This window comes from Gadus macrocephalus, chromosome 7 (genome assembly GCF_031168955.1).
Source record: "Gadus macrocephalus chromosome 7, ASM3116895v1".
NCBI lineage: Eukaryota > Metazoa > Chordata > Actinopteri > Gadiformes > Gadidae > Gadus > Gadus macrocephalus.
Window position 1 is genome coordinate 13,155,338 of NC_082388.1, and position 15,474 is coordinate 13,170,811.

Consider the following 15,474-nt stretch of genomic DNA (forward strand, 5'->3'; position numbering starts at 1 on the left):
CTCTCTTCGAGGTACTGGAAACCATATTAAAGTAAATCACGAGGTCCAGGGTACCTTCCGACAATTAAAATCGCAGCTTTTATCTGGAACATTCAATATTCTGTTTAGCAACATTATAACTGTTATAATATATAGATGAAAGATAGAATTAACAGTGAAAAAAAAGAAGTAATTGGAAAAAAAAAAAACAGCGGAATATGCCTTTATTTGATCCAACAGAAACTGCTGCAACATCAGCATTACCCACTGAGCAGAAACAAACATTCACACAGCCACTGACACAATGACCGGCCCAGTGGGGCAGCAGGGCTCCGAGCCCCAGACGCACACATACACTCCATCATTTACATCAGCTATCTTACACCTCTCTGAGGCCATGTGCTGCAGCCTCAGCCCCGCGCTGCTCCTCCAATACTCAGAGTGCAGGAGTTCGAGGTCCCCAGAACCGTGGACCCTCACGTCCCTGCCGTAGTTTCACCCAAGAGAGCTTTTTTTCTTCTTTATTATTTTAAACGAGGGCTACAAGGCGACATAACACAGAGACTTCAACAGTACATCTCTATGGAACATGTCTAAGCAATAAAAATCCCTGTCCAGCCATAACACTGCTCAGGAAGCCCAGCGGCCCTGCTGGGGCGGGGGGCGGGGGGGCGGGGGTGGTGGTCACATGCTCTGGCCGGGACGGGGGGGGGACAGGGGGCAGCATGGCGGTCAGGCGGGTCACTTGGTGGAGCGCCTGGTGGGCTCAGATGCGGTCGGGGGGGGAGGAGGTCCACGCCGGTCCAGGTCTTCGATGTAGAACATGATGAGCTTCCGGCGCTCGTCCGGTACGCACTCCAGCACCAGGTAGCGCTTATCGTTCTGGAGGACCTTCTCCACGTCTTTCAGGTGCTGCTCCGACTCCTGGATCAGCTTCCTCGACCTGCGGGGGGGGGGGGCACCTCACTTTACATTTGTACGAGTCAAGCACGCCAGAGTCATCAAGGACAACGCGTGCAACGCCCCTCGAAGGAACTCGTGACATCGTAGGACACGTGCATCACATGACGGGGAAACTGATGGGCCATCATTACATTTTTTCCACCTGCTAAGAGCATTGATGTCCATGACCTTTGACCGAATGTGTGGGAGCCAACGGGCAGAGGGGGAGAGAATGTGGTGCATCCTCACCTGTAGGTGATGAACTTTGTCTCCTTCAGGAGGGTCCTGAAGTCTGCTTTGGCCGTGATGTACTTGTCTTTGATGTAGTCCTCAAACTCTCGCTGTCGCTTCTACAAGTTAGCAAGAACACAAGACATGAAGAGGCTGGTAGAAACCAGCTGGACCAATAGACAGATCCTCATGTTGGTTTGGGGCTTGAGTTCTTGGTCAGACCCCAGGTTGGTACAGCTCATGCTCAGATTATCGGTAAGGGAGGGGGGAGAACTACACTTACCTTTTTGTTACACACTAACTGAGCCAAGTAAACCCTGAACTAACCTTTTACATGAATCTAACCACCACTGACCTAAACCGAACCACCACTGACCTCATATCTAAATGTGACCATTTCCAAACCAGCACCTAAACGTAACCATCTCGAACCTAATCAAAATTACTCCAGGCCTCCCTCCCCCCTTACTCCAGGCCTCCCTCCCCCCTTACTCCAGGCCTCCCTCCCCCCTTACTCCAGGCCTCCCTCCCCCCTTACTCCAGGCCTCCCTCCCCCCTTACTCCAGGCCTCCCTCCATAGCCACTCCACCAAACTCATGAGCCGCTAGCTTCAGCATGGGTCTGCCTAGTTAAGACTCAGACTCTTCAGTCAGGTGGTTCTGTGTTCAGTAGGAGGGTTGAGTCGGGTGGTTCAATGTTCAGTCAGGTGGTTCTATGTTCAGTAGGAGGGTTGAGTCAGGGTGGTTCAATGTTCAGTCAGGTGGTTCTGTGTTCAGTAGGAGGGTTGAGTCAGGGTGGTTCAATGTTCAGTCAGGTGGTTCTGTGTTCAGTAGGAGGGTTGAGTCAGGTGGTTCTGTGTTCAGTAGGAGGGTTGAGTCAGGGTGGTTCAATGTTCAGTCAGGTGGTTCTGTGTTCAGTAGGAGGGTTGAGTCAGGTGGTTCTGTGTTCAGTCAGGTGGTTCTGTGTTCAGTAGGAGGGTTGAGTCAGGGTGGTTCAATGTTCAGTCAGGTGGTTCTGTGTTCAGTAGGAGGGTTGAGTCAGGTGGTTCTGTGTTCAGTAGGAGGGTTGAGTCAGGGTGGTTCAATGTTCAGTCAGGTGGTTCTGTGTTCAGTAGGAGGGTTGAGTCAGGTGGTTCAATGTTCAGTCAGGTGGTTCTGTGTTCAGTAGGAGGGTTGAGTCAGGTGGTTCTGTGTTCAGTAGGAGAGTTGAGTCAGGTGGTTCTGTGTTCAGTAGGAGGGTTGAGTCAGGGTGGTTCTGTGTTCTGTCAGTTTGGTTCTTGGTGTTCTTACCCGGTCACTGGAGGAGAACTTGATACAGCGAGGATCTTCTTTGATGATCTTCTTCACCTCCTTCCACGTTGTGGTCAGGGTTATCTAGAAACAACATGACCCGTTAGAACGACCACACGCATGCCTAGCCTACCACTCCTCTGAAGAGCGACGTTAAAAAGGTGCATACGGTGTGAACACATGCCGAGTCCCCTCAAGAGGGTTCCTGTGTTCTTCATGAGTCCCTCAGGAATGTACGGGCTGGGACTGAATCCCCTTTATACTCCAGGAAAACATTCCGTTTTGTCAACCAGGATACGAACGTATCCTATGATAAATAGGTATGGGAGACCAAGTACAGGCTGAGAACTGGTTCCAAATGGTTTGGAATTGAGCTGATCAATTCCTTTCACCAATGCCGGCATGTTTGATAGAACGCCACCCGCTCCACCTACGTGGGGCAGCCACTGGACTTTAGGGGACGGACATATCAAGCCTCTACAACAATAAGCAATAGCTTTGTTTTGGACTTATTCATTACCTTCAAAAATACCTGAACACAATACTCAATTAATGAAAGACAAGAATAGTCATTCCTTTCTCGCCTGTGAGGCGCAAAAATAAAATGACAGACAAAGTATCACAGGTTTATACATCCCAAGCCCCCACACACAATGTACCTGTGAGGATCCTTTCTCTGCAGCCGTCCTCACCATGCTGGTCTCATCCAACAGCTGGCGGAAGTGCTCCTTCTTCTTCTTGGCCAGCGCCTCCACGTGCTCGTTGAACAGCTTCTCCTTCTCCTCCCGCTCCAGCAGCGACGCTGACTCCCAGCGGTGGTCCTTGCGGAGGTTCCGCCGCGTGTCTGACCAGGCTGCGTCCGAGGAGCGCACCTGCACAGTCCGACCAGGCTCTCAGTCCCCCAAATACGCATTCACTTAAACACTATGTGACGGGTTCGTGCCAACCCCGGATCACTGCACACTACCCTACAAGATGTGTTCTGTGCTAGTTCTAAATCAGATCATAACCATTGAGGTCGGACTAGGGTCTTCATGGCATGAATGTGAACATTGTCTCCAAACCTCGACCATGTTTAATGAGTCCAGTCAAGCGACTGAAAGAGTCGTCTAACCCTAAGTGGGGAAACAAGGCCATGTTTCAAAATTGCCCGAGGTTAATCAACACCAGAGTGAACAGGAGGAGCTCCTCACCATGTCAGACATGAGGGCTTTGAAGTGCTGGATGGCCTCCTCTCTCTTGTGCTGCTCCCTCTCTCTGTCGATCTCCTTGGTCTGCTCCGAGCGAGCCTTCTGCACCTCCCGCTCCCGCTCCCGAAGACTGGCCTCAATACGCGCGTGACGCTCCATCTCCCGCTCCTTGTCGATGTCCACACTCTGCCAGGGAAGGACCCACCTCACCGTTAAAAGCTGCATTCAGTCATGCCTCACCACTAGGGGGCAGCTTGCTCAGGCAGCCTCCATTGTAACTGCTAGTGATCGATCGTATTGCGTATTTTACGTGTAGCGGTATCGGCCGATCTTTTTTTCAGTATCGGCCGATTATTAGTATTTATTTTTTGGCCGTGATTTACAGACAGTTCAATAAATGTTCATTTTTTTTTAAATTGAGACATTGTAACATTTGTTATTGTCATTTTTATGATGTAAATTGAGGGAGGCTTAGCCTGGAAATCCAGACCCACATCTAGAAAGCTGTAGGGTCTGGCAACGAGTAATGATAATGGCCCAACTCGAGGGGCGGCACCAAGCATGCATTTGAAAATATCACTGGATAACACACATGAGATAACACTACGACCAATCAGAAGAATACAAGGGGTGACGTATCCAGACCAGTGGAGCTAACCAATAGATAAGACTCTTGCCGTATCCGGTCGGTAAAACAGCAACGCTGTATATATTGCTCGTTCCCACAGTGACTAGCTGAGCAAATTCAAATTGTGCTCTCGCGAGAAATCTGGATTTCCAGGCTATTATTGGCTCCAAATATCGGCTCAAAAAAATTGGTAGCGGTTAACGGCTAAGGCTGAGGAAAAGAATTTGGTATCTGCCCTAAAAAATCCATATCGCTCGATCCCTAATAACTGCACTAGTCATTTGCGGCTGAATGAGGCGAAGCCGTTGTTCACTTTGACTTTATAATAAAAATATAAAGTGTAAAACCACCATATAACGAGGTGACAAAAGAGGGCATTATAAATGATAAAATGTTTTTAACCAAAACTCAAATATACATTATCTGTTGCTTCATGCACAAACAACAGACAGACCAATGGGCCTCACCTTGGCCTGCTTATCAATGTACTGCTTGAACAGTTCTTCTCTGAGGGCGGAGCTCTCCACGGCTTTGTAGCGGGGGTCTGTCTCAAGCCGGTCCTTCACCTTACTCCAGCGAGGACCTGCCTCTATGTGGTGCTCTGCCATCAGCTCGAAGAAGTCTATCTTCACCTGGAGACACAAACCACACCACCATGAGGTCATGATCCCTGGACCAGAATAAAGATCCATATTAAACACCATGTTGGTTCAAGGTTGTGGAAAGAGAATGCACTACGGGTGGTGTGCCAGCGTTACCTTCTCCCCCCTGGTTTTGGAGTCCTCCTTCTCCCTCTTCCTCAGAGACGTCATGAACTCCGTGAAGATGGTCTCTCGGTCCTTCATCTTCTCGATGCTCTTAAATCTGGGATCTCTGCCGTGTCTCACCCCGAACTCACTAAACGTTGTTCTGTAAAACGAACAAAAACAGAAGAAATGTGGACGTCGATTTGTTTCCACTTGGGAAGTGGAGGGTCCCTACATCTTCCCTTGATATGGATTTCAGATTGGCACGGTGTGATCATGGAGTTTGGAGAACCTTCAAGAGCATCGGTTCCACGATATTCTGTGGAGTTTACCTTGGAGTGAGCTTGGACTCCTCCATCAGCTTCCTGAATTCATCTTTGGCCTGCATCAGCTTATTCTTCTTCTCCTTCCTCTCCTCCTCAGCTCTTGTCTTTACATATATATCAAACACCTGCCAAGGACAAACAGCTACAGCTGAAGAAACCACCCTCCTCCAATTCGTTGCACGTCACACAGGGATTAAAGTGAAAAAAATTCTTCTGACTGAAATTTTATTCGCGCTACAGCCAAGTCACGTGCAGTGTGTGAAACATGTTCCAGGTTAGGTTACTTGACACCTGCTTAAGAAATACAAATGTATAAGACGTCAGCACCAAATGCAGCCATCACGTTTAAATGCTCGACCAATACTGTTTTACATCTATTGCAATTTTTTTGTTGTCTTTTCAATTAGACTAAGATTTTTTTTTTGCAAAGCTTGTCTCATATTTTTTTGCACCATGAACCGTAAGGCTTGCCATCGTTCCCCGTTTCCGTCAGCCATGCCCATCTCCATTTATTTTTTTGTGTTTTATCAATATCCGATACATCAGAGCCGTCAATCATTATAAGGGAGTTCATACTAGCTTAACTTTCGCTCTGACACTCAACACTAACACAACAAAGAGACGTAAGATGTGGCGCGAAAATGGTGTGTATATATATACATTTGTATATAATATATTTAATATATATTTAAAATATAATCGGGATGTACATTAAAATGCTTGTGTTTTCAGTCAATTTTAACGGTAGACCTTTTAAATACTCACTATATAATTTGACAATTTTACCGGCGTTGACGTATGACGACATAATACACGCGTGTATTATGTCCATGTTCGAAACTGCATACTACCGTACTGCCGACTACATACTGCGCAGTATGTACTGTATACTGCATACTGAATGTGGGATTCAGTATGCAGTATACAGCAGACCGACTGCACCGCAGTATACAGTATGCAAGTTTCCCAGAATGCATTTCGCGGCAGCGGTAGCGGTAAAGCTGCTAAAAGCTGTTTTAATTCTCGCTTCAGTGCTGTTAATACATCACTTTCTTAAGTTTTAATATTTTTTTATGCGAGAAAGTACCTATTTAGATCCTTAATATGCGATTAGTTTATCCAAATGACGCCTGTTTGTAAATTTGTCCCGACGTTATCGGAGATGTGAAGTGGCCTCTGTGAACTCCAAATGACGGAAATCCGTCGTAGCGACGGAGAACTTTAATCCATGACGTCACAGCAATAATAAAAGCACCAAGAATGAAAGAAGAATAAGTACGCACCTGTTTCCGCTCCTTGGGGTTGAGCAGCAGATATCGAGGATCAAAGACTATTTTATGTAGTTCTTTGTCCCAGGTGGAGAAAGCAGATACCTGGAAGGAAAGACAGGCAACATTTTTTGCTTAGAAATGGACCCAAACAATAACAGAGTATATGACGGAAAATACAAACCAGTGTCTTTGCAAGAAGATAAAGTCTCAAATGCATGAATACTGTCTGACTATTGGGACATGTTACCCCTCTTTCCAAAAGCATGTCATTAGACCCATGAATACCAGTCTAACTATGGGGACATATTACCCCTCTCTCCAGCAGCATGTCTTTGAACTGGGTCATCCGCGCCTCTAGGGGCACTATGGCCCTCTCACGGGCCGCCCTCAGCTCCAGCTCCATCGCCGCTTCCTTTTCTGTCTCAACCTCCTTGACCTCCTCTTTCCTGTTTGGGTCAAAGGTCACACAGGTCAAAAGAGGGCAGAGGACGATTCAGAAATTGGGAGAATATCACCAAGATTAAGTTGGGAAGTAGAAATAGTCTGATGAAGGCATGAAACATCACCATAGGGGACCACATACTTCCTTTTCTTGGCTTTGATTGGCTCCTCCTCCTGATTGTCCTCAGCAGGTGCGGAGGACTCTGGTTCTGCCTTAATAAGGGCTGTTTGGGACAAAAGAGGGAAAAGCTTGTTCAAAGTCGTTGAAAGTCGAACGAAATAACATCAAAATAACGTCCACAACCCCTGAGCAACATAGAAGGCATTTCTTTTTCAATAAGGCATTAAACCCCAGTGCTGCGGAGGGGATCCCTAGTGATGTGTCTGATCAGATAGATGGATCCCTAGGGATGTGTCTGATCAGATAGATGGATCCCTAGGGATGTGTCTGATCAGATAGATGGATCCCTAGGGATGTGTCTGATCAGATAGATGGATCCCTAGGGATGTGTCTGATCAGATAGATGGATCCCTAGGGATGTGTCTGATCAGATATATGGAGGATCACTAGGGATGTGTCTGATCAGATAGATGGATCCCTAGGGATGTGTCTGCTCAGATAGATGGATCCCTAGGGATGTGTCTGATCAGATAGATGGATCCCTAGGGATGTGTCTGATCAGATAGATGGAGGATCCTTAGTGATGTGTCTGATCAGAGAGATGGAGGATCCCTAGTGATGTGTCTGATCAGAGAGATGGAGGATCCCTAGTGATGTGTCTGATCAGAGAGATGGAGGATCCCTAGTGATGTGTCTGATCAGATATATGGAGGATCCCTAGGGATGTGTCTGATCAGATAGATGGATCCCTAGGGATGTGTCTGATCAGATAGATGGATCCCTAGGGATGTGTCTGATCAGATATATGGAGGATCCCTAGGGATGTGTCTGATCAGATAGATGGAGGATCCCTAGGGATGTGTCTGATTAGAGAGATGGAGGATCCCTAGGGATGTGTCTGATCAGATAGATGGAGGATCCCTAGTGATGTGTCTGATCAGATATATGGAGGATCCCTAGGGATGTGTCTGATCAGATAGATGGATCCCTAGTGATGTGTCTGATCAGATATATGGAGGATCCCTAGTGATGTGTGTCTGATCAGATATACGGGGGGTATGGCATCGTCTGAAACCGCGTTAATGCTGCAGCATACTTCCTGGGAGTCATGCCCCGCCTGTGAGCCGACACAGAACAAAGTGGTAGAAACCATGTTTAATCGGGTGTTCGAGATGCATCGCACACCACCCGCACTAGTTGCTCTTGTGACGCATTTTCCTGGCTCGTAGAACTCACTGCCTGAACTTGGTGCACTCTCAGAATCCCGAGATATTAAGATCAAAAGGGGGCATGCCTACCACTTTGAAACTCGTGCGGGTCGTGTACGAGGCACCTCGAACACACCATTATTCAGTACTTTTATAACTGAATATTCAGTTACCGTGGTGCGCGTAAAGTGATTTTGATTTGGAGCCATTGCATTGGCAACGTCAAGTCCCTCAAGCATGTAGCTTGAGGGACGATGCGGTGGACCGCGTGTGCGTAGCCCGGTGAACCGAACGGGCCGTGGCCACAGGCTGCATATGACTCCGTACCAACAGCACCCTCCACTGGGCCATCTACACACGCACCTTGCGGAGCGCCTTCACACAGAAGAGGCTTTCTGTGGGGTGTTCCCGCTACCTGTCTTTCTGCTGTCTTCCAGTCCTCTTTTGTGTGGCGGTTCCTGAATGTTCTTGTCCACGTCCGCCCGGCCAACCAGCTCCTCGGGCCGGTCCCACATTGAGAGACGCGTGGTAGGGTTATAGAAGAACACCCGGTCGTCTCCCGTCCAGACCACGCACCTGGTGGGAGATACGGACCAGACAGGTCAGCCGCGTGTGTGCATGCGTGATACCATGCATGGCTCTGTGTGCACAGTTTGGGACGGATTGAAACAAACTAGTACTTGGGGGGACTTTATCGAGAATCAATCAATTAAAAATGGACACTGCGGACCACGTCTGTCATTCCGACGCCAAATTATCACCGGTCGGTAGAGAAAATGAAAAAGGTCAGCAGCAGCAGCAGTCGTTTAGTTGAGGATGAAAACGCATTAACTGTGCTCTCAAAGGGCGCTGCGCTGTAGTCATCGTGTTAGACCCTCCCCATATTAGAAACTTGTGATTGGGACACCCCTAGTAAGTAGGTATTTGAGGGAGTGCATGTACCAGGGAGTTCCAGGGATAGGGTTCGTTGCTACAGGTTTAGCTTTCTGGGCAGCCTTCTCTTCTTCCGTCATCTCCTCCTCTTTAAGCTCCTGCGATAGACAAGCAAACAAATTGTATCCTTCTTCAGAACACTTTTAAAGAGAAGATGCACACAAAATAAAGTGCATCCATCAGGCCACAAGAAAGACGTTCATGCGGTGGCCAATCCAATGGTGTTTTCCTCAAGGACCCTGCGAGGGGAAAGAGGTGCCGATCGCCCCTTCCTACCTCTTTCTCGTTGTCGGCGGCTGCCTTATTCTCCTCCTCCTCCATCTCCATGGCCTCTGCCTCCACTTGGGCCAGGCGCTCCTTGGCCTTCTCCAGTTCCCTCTCTGGGTACCGGGAGGGAATAGCAAAGGGCCAACAATGATTACCATTTTCTTGACCTTAAAATGCAGTGATTGCCTGTTGCAAAAGGGACTCCATGTATGCATCTCATTTGTACTTCCTTCATGGGTTTGTACAAGGCTGTTTGGAGGGGGGGGGGGAGGGACGAATTGAGTCAAGGTGGCAGCAGTACATTCACAGCATTTCAGAAACCCAGATCGATGCTGGATGGATTTGCGCTCACTTAACGGGCCTCATCACTTAAGACCCGTCAGTGGGGCTGGCCCGCACCTTTCTCCAGCAAGGCCTGGGGCTTCTCCCAGGTGGACTCCAGGGTGCGGTTGTTGTAGTAGTAGGTCTTCCCGTCCACCGTTTTGTACTCGGACCACTCGGGCAGCTGCAGGCCCGCCAGCGAGCCGGGCCCTGCCGTCATCGCCAGCTGGGGGTGCATCATGGGGACCATTGAGGGGGGCATGCCAGGAATCATCCCTGAAAGCAGAAAGGAGGGAAGACAGGGGGCTTGAGGGAGCACTCGGTTAGTCGGCCGTCATCAATCCCACTGACAACATATGCTGATCCACTTTGAAGGAACTCAAATGCATAAAACACCTCCAGTTATTTAATATGTCTGGAACAGGATCCCAATTTATACCCTGATGATCTACCTTGTGTGCTATCAGTTTAAAAAAAAAGCAACAGGTCCATGTGTGCAGAGGAATCTTGCAGTTTCAATACAAACAGTACACACACACACACACACTAGACAAACACGCAACATTTATCCCATAGTCCTACACTGAATAGATGCTGCTTAGCCTGTTGCAAACCCCTGATCAGGCCCAGTGACCTGGGTTTGCCCGGTCACAGTCCTACTCTGGGTGTACAGTAGGCCTTTCATCCACATACCCAACCAGTGACACAGTACTCTGTCCAAAAAGTCAACATTATTCCTTGTTGTGCGGTCACACATCAGTATTTAGTTATACCATTATTATTATTCATCATATCTTTTCGTTAGTGTAGTCAAATAGCATTACTACTACTTTCCCGCTCAGATGTACCAGCACTAAGAATGAAGTTTCAGTGTTTGATGGCCCTCGTCTCAGTGTCATTCACATGAGCACTTCTGTGCGTCTACATGGACTACAAATCGGTGAATAGCCATAAACGCAACATCATAGATCAGTATAAATAGTAAACTCCGTAACCATTTGGTCTCAGAAGTTCAGCCCCAAGGGAACCAGTCGCCCTACATCAGAATCCCAGCCTTCAGCACCACCCTGTTGGCGGCCTTCTGGACCCCCCCGGTCATCACAACCATTCACTACCATGCATCTAGTGCTGGGAGGAGGAGGAGGAGGGTGTTTACCGTTGGCGCCGTGGCCTGCCTTTACATAGGGCGAGCCTACTATCTGCATCATTGCTACACCTGCAAGAACAACGCACACAAGCAGGCATCGGGTTGAACACAGAACACGGGCTCACGTGGAGCACCCACTGGGCGCCCGGTTAGGGGAACTCAGTGGGTGGGGGCACAGGCTCCCACACAAAAAAAGACACAGGATTATACACTCATTCACAACAAATGTACGTGACACAGAATTCTCCAAGTCAATTTGCCAGTTCAACATAGATTATACACCAATTTGTGGTAAAAAAAAGAAAAAAAAGAAGCTAAAAACGTTTTTCAGTTTTACCTGGCATTAGGTTTAAGTTACCGGTGCTATATAGCCATATGACCCGCCATTGTTTGTGCTTACCAGCTGACCCCTCTTCTACCACCACGGATGGACCCGTTTGTCCTCGTTCAAGTACTTTTATTACTGAATATCCAGTATATTTTCCAACATTACCCTGGTCTGCAAGATGAGACCTAACCCTACCCCTAACCCTTGTTCGTTTTGCATCCTTGTCTTGTAATGCGTAACAATCACACCAATCAACTGCATAGTAAACGGGGTTATGGAGTTAAGGCGCCATGCCTTAACACCGTGCCTAGATCCTACCACAATACTGCTAGACAGTCTCTTGTTAGAACCAACATGAAATAAGCCCACCCCTCTTTGTGAAGAATTTGTTCTCCTGTGATCATTGCTTCCTGGTTTGTATGATTAATGTTTAACATAATTCCTGTATATCGTGTCTTATTCTTTAATTGGAATGCACTTGCAGAAGAGTCTGAGGTCTGAAGGAAGACCGATGGGGCTTCAGGGTGCACCCTACTCAACACCTCCTTTACCCCATTTAAACCAGATTGCAGCCTGGTTTACAGCTCGAATCTCAAAGTTTAAACGGGGGGTACATTGGAATACCCCGAGCAGTAGGTAGGTAGTACTTGTAAAATTCTGAGGGGAAGAAAAAAGACAGACAAGTATACTAAAATAATAATAACTTCTGAAAGGGGCCACGAAGACTCGTGATTCCTTACCTGGCAGCGGGATGTGCATGCCGGGCAAAGGCACTCTGAAGGGGGGCACCATCACTGGGGGGAAGGAAGGCATGTTGGAGCTGGACTGGGCCACACTGTGAGTGAGGGCTGTGGGAATCATGGTCATGGTCTGCACTGCCGTGACCGGCGATGGCACTGTGGTAACAGTCACCACGGTGACGGGAGACGCTCCCATACCCGAGGTCACTTTTGCAACATGGGCTAGGTCTGTAAGGAAGGACCCGATTATATAAGAAAAAGAAAAAAAAAAGAAGAAAAAAAATTAGTTTCAAGGTCACGCTAAGAGCTGGCTGATATAACATTAACACTATTACTCAATGCTAAATGTCGTCTGATCATTTGGTTGCATTAGGGTTGATCAGTCTATTACATGCAAGCCAAAACCTCATGATAAGACCAAAAACTGTTAATATGAATAATATGGCACGGGCGCGCGAGTGTGCCTATGCGTGTGTGCGTGTGCCTTGCAGGCGGCTGAGGCTGACCTGCCATGGACACAGAAGGGGAAGAGTTGCTGGGATCTGGACTAGAGGCCAGCGTGCGAGAGGGCGTCGGGGAGGGGGCCTGGCCAGGGGAGGAGGCCGATACTACGACTGTGCTGGCTGTAGTGTTGACGTTGGCTGAGCTGGCGGGTACGGCTCCCCCCACGGTCACAGAAGGGCCAGCCGTCCCCAGCATAGGGTTGAGCTCTGACTGTTGGATGATCTTGACCCCTTCTGGTTTACTCCATGCAGATTCCCTGGTCCTTGCGTTGTAGTAATAGGCCTGGAGAAGAACCACACATGGGGAGTCAGGTACTACACTCGGGCATGAAACCAAAGTGAGGCAGAACCATCCAAGGTGGGTCTTCCTTTTCAATAATAGGACCACTCTGCATTTTTGACAGGGACCAGTAGAACTACTGACTACATGTCCTCAGGTTAAAATCAATGCACAGCTTTGGAACATTGCCAACCCGGTTAATTCTTACATGTAGTCTAACAAATGAGAATGTGGAAAAGATAAAAACTAGTGAGGCACGTTTTCAAATGTAGTAATTGTCCCTATGCGAAGGTACATTTTGTGAAAGCATCTTCGGACCATCTCAATACTGTCAAGAGATCCAGTGTTTACCAGCACCTTACTGGCCTCATCCCATCCCAAGCCTACCTTCCCCTCTGGCGTCTTGTTCTCCACCCAGATCTCCTCGGTCGGGGTCATGCCCGGCGCTACGGCGGCTGAGACGGGGGGCATCCCGGGGGGGAACAGCATCCCTGGAGGCGGAGGCATGCTGCCGATGGGTGGAGGCAGGAACGGAGGTCGCTGGGGCAGAAGGGGAAGAGGCCGGTGAGGAGCATTTTCGGGTCAAACCAACACTAGCGAAATTCAGAGGCCATTATGAAACTATTTTACTCACATCATACCTCCATTCAGCGTTCACTCTTACTCAGAGAGCCACTGTTATGGTGTCATTAATGCTACAAGGACTACATCCTCCAGAATCAATTTCCTTCGACACTCAGATCCATGGTCCTCTGCCAGATGCACTACTGGTCGATATAGATTTTAAAGCACACTCTTGAATGAGGTCATAGCTCTAGCACAGGAGGGAGTTCCACCAGCTCCAACTCAACCAAACATTATTACAGTTCAACGGTAGAATGCATCACTTTTTATATCAATTTCTAAACTGCCACTTGTATTTGGAAACAAAACATTGTATGAACAAATAAATCAATGGTAAAATAGCTTGCTTGCTTATCCATCCAGTACATTTTTTTATCTATGAAACTGGGCCAGTTATTCCCAGTTAGTGGTTTAGAGCCGCCTTTTGAGAAGGACTGCGCTATAACGCAATTTAGGGCAGTAGATAATGTACATTTCATGCGGTCACACATCAAAGTATCAGTATGCTACAGTTTGTCATGGCATTACGCTCCCTCCATCTGAACATAGCTTTAGGAATGTTATACTTCTACGGCTCACCTGTAGGTGAGGAGGTCCTATCGGCGGTGGCATGCCTCCAGGTGGCGGGATCGGTGGCATGTTTGGGTCAAAGGGCGGCCGTCCAAACGGAGGCCGTGGCGGCGGTCCTCGCATCATTCCGAAAGGAGGGGGCGGCGGTCTGAGGAGCGGAGGGGGGCCGCGCAGCACCGGGGATTGGACGGGCGCAGGGCCGCGAAACCGCACGGGCTGCTGCGCCATTCTGCAGACCAAAACATCACCACACTACGGTTAGATGGCACCAGTTTAAACCCCACCAACGTTGCTGCTTTGATAACGTCTGAACGGTTCGATCCAGTTCGCTGTATAAGCCCACTATACAATAAAATGGTACATATTTACTAGCTTAACTTTGTAAGAACCAAAACACTAGACTGCTTCCACTCAAAGCCACTTCGATACAGCCCTGCATGCTGGCTGACTGGTCGATCGCCCAATATAATCTTGCCAGCATATATAGATCACACAAGTCGCTAAGAGCCATTAAAGCAGTATTCCGATATATTCGCAGTAGCCCACATCATTGTGATGAAGTAGATCTCCTCATAGATGGTGTGACCCTCTGTGTTCAGCATGTGCCTCTGATAAGGTGATGAATGACCAGCGACTTGGACATCCTGCTGCTAGCTAAACCGCTATTTGGCTAACGTGCTCCCCTCCAAAGCAACAGCGAGGCTTGCTAGAGCGCATTGCAACCCCGCAATATCAAACATCGAACAGCTCTTTCACATTTGGACTCGATTTTTTACATTGCATTGCTATGTATAACGTTATTGCCACAATGCTTACCTGTTATCGTTGAACCCGATAGTTTCGCTGTCTGTCTGGTCCGCCATTACAGGAAAATGTAACAACTCTTCCTGGAAACGCCCCTAACGTATATCCGCAAGTATTATTCGCCACGTATCGTGTCAATCACATTACAGAAGCAAACGCTTGCGGTTCTGATTGGATGATGATCCTGTCACTCATAGATTTCTGTTCAATCCCGAGTCCGATCCACAGACCGTAAACCATGATGTCTTTGTTTGCACGATTGTGTATTTATTAAACCTCGTGTCTCTGTGTGTCTGTCTTTCTCTGTATTTTTTTTGGATTTTTTTGTTTGTCTTCTTACATTTTGCATATGATTTGTGTCCCATAGTTCGACTGAGTGTTTCTATATCAACAATATAATTAGGCTACTCAATACTCAAACAAAACACCATGCTCACACAATGATGCTGCACACAGATGCATGTTCAGTTCTAGACTAAAGTTAAATACAAGTATGTCATACCAAGTCTACTTTAATGCAAGTGTACATTCACTACACCTGTAGTACGTCTAGGGGCCTCAAAACATGAATTTAATTACAGTGCA

The 15,474-nt window shown here is 47.8% G+C and overlaps 1 protein-coding gene across 4 annotated transcripts; it reads right to left on the reverse strand.

Moving 5' to 3' along the window:
• Positions 1 to 186: 186 nt before the first annotated feature.
• On the reverse strand, positions 187 to 15,005 carry tcerg1b (transcription elongation regulator 1b (CA150)). Of its 4 annotated transcripts, XM_060055677.1 has the most exons (21): positions 14,902 to 15,005; positions 14,095 to 14,314; positions 13,279 to 13,431; positions 12,615 to 12,894; positions 12,109 to 12,336; positions 11,050 to 11,109; positions 9,972 to 10,169; positions 9,582 to 9,685; positions 9,315 to 9,403; positions 8,788 to 8,948; positions 7,186 to 7,267; positions 6,913 to 7,048; positions 6,615 to 6,704; positions 5,338 to 5,456; positions 5,018 to 5,168; positions 4,727 to 4,891; positions 3,635 to 3,817; positions 3,101 to 3,313; positions 2,442 to 2,525; positions 1,171 to 1,271; positions 187 to 922 (listed from the first exon to the last, which is right to left on the reverse strand). In XM_060055677.1, exons 1-21 carry the CDS (start codon positions 14,946 to 14,948, stop codon positions 721 to 723), a joined length of 3,066 nt encoding a protein of 1,021 aa, XP_059911660.1. In that variant the 5' UTR covers positions 14,949 to 15,005; the 3' UTR covers positions 187 to 720. The 4 variants fall into 4 exon arrangements, with proteins under 4 accessions (XP_059911660.1, XP_059911661.1, XP_059911663.1 ...); XM_060055678.1 differs by lacking the exon at positions 11,050 to 11,109; XM_060055680.1 differs by lacking the exons at positions 14,095 to 14,314; positions 14,902 to 15,005 and adding an exon at positions 13,526 to 13,661.
• Between the last annotated feature and the right edge of the window lie 469 nt (positions 15,006 to 15,474).

Excerpts from the sequence above, each read along its gene's own strand:
- tcerg1b (XM_060055677.1), bottom strand. The coding sequence starts at position 14,948 with ATGGCGGACCAGACAGACAGCGAAACTATCGGGTTCAACGATAACAG. Across the intron at positions 5,169-5,337 it reads GAGTCCAAGCTCACTCCAAG|AACAACGTTTAGTGAGTTCG; the intron begins GTAAACTCCACA and ends TTCGTTTTACAG. Across the intron at positions 1,272-2,441 it reads AGTTCTCCTCCAGTGACCGG|AAGCGACAGCGAGAGTTTGA; the intron begins GTAAGAACACCA and ends GCTAACTTGTAG.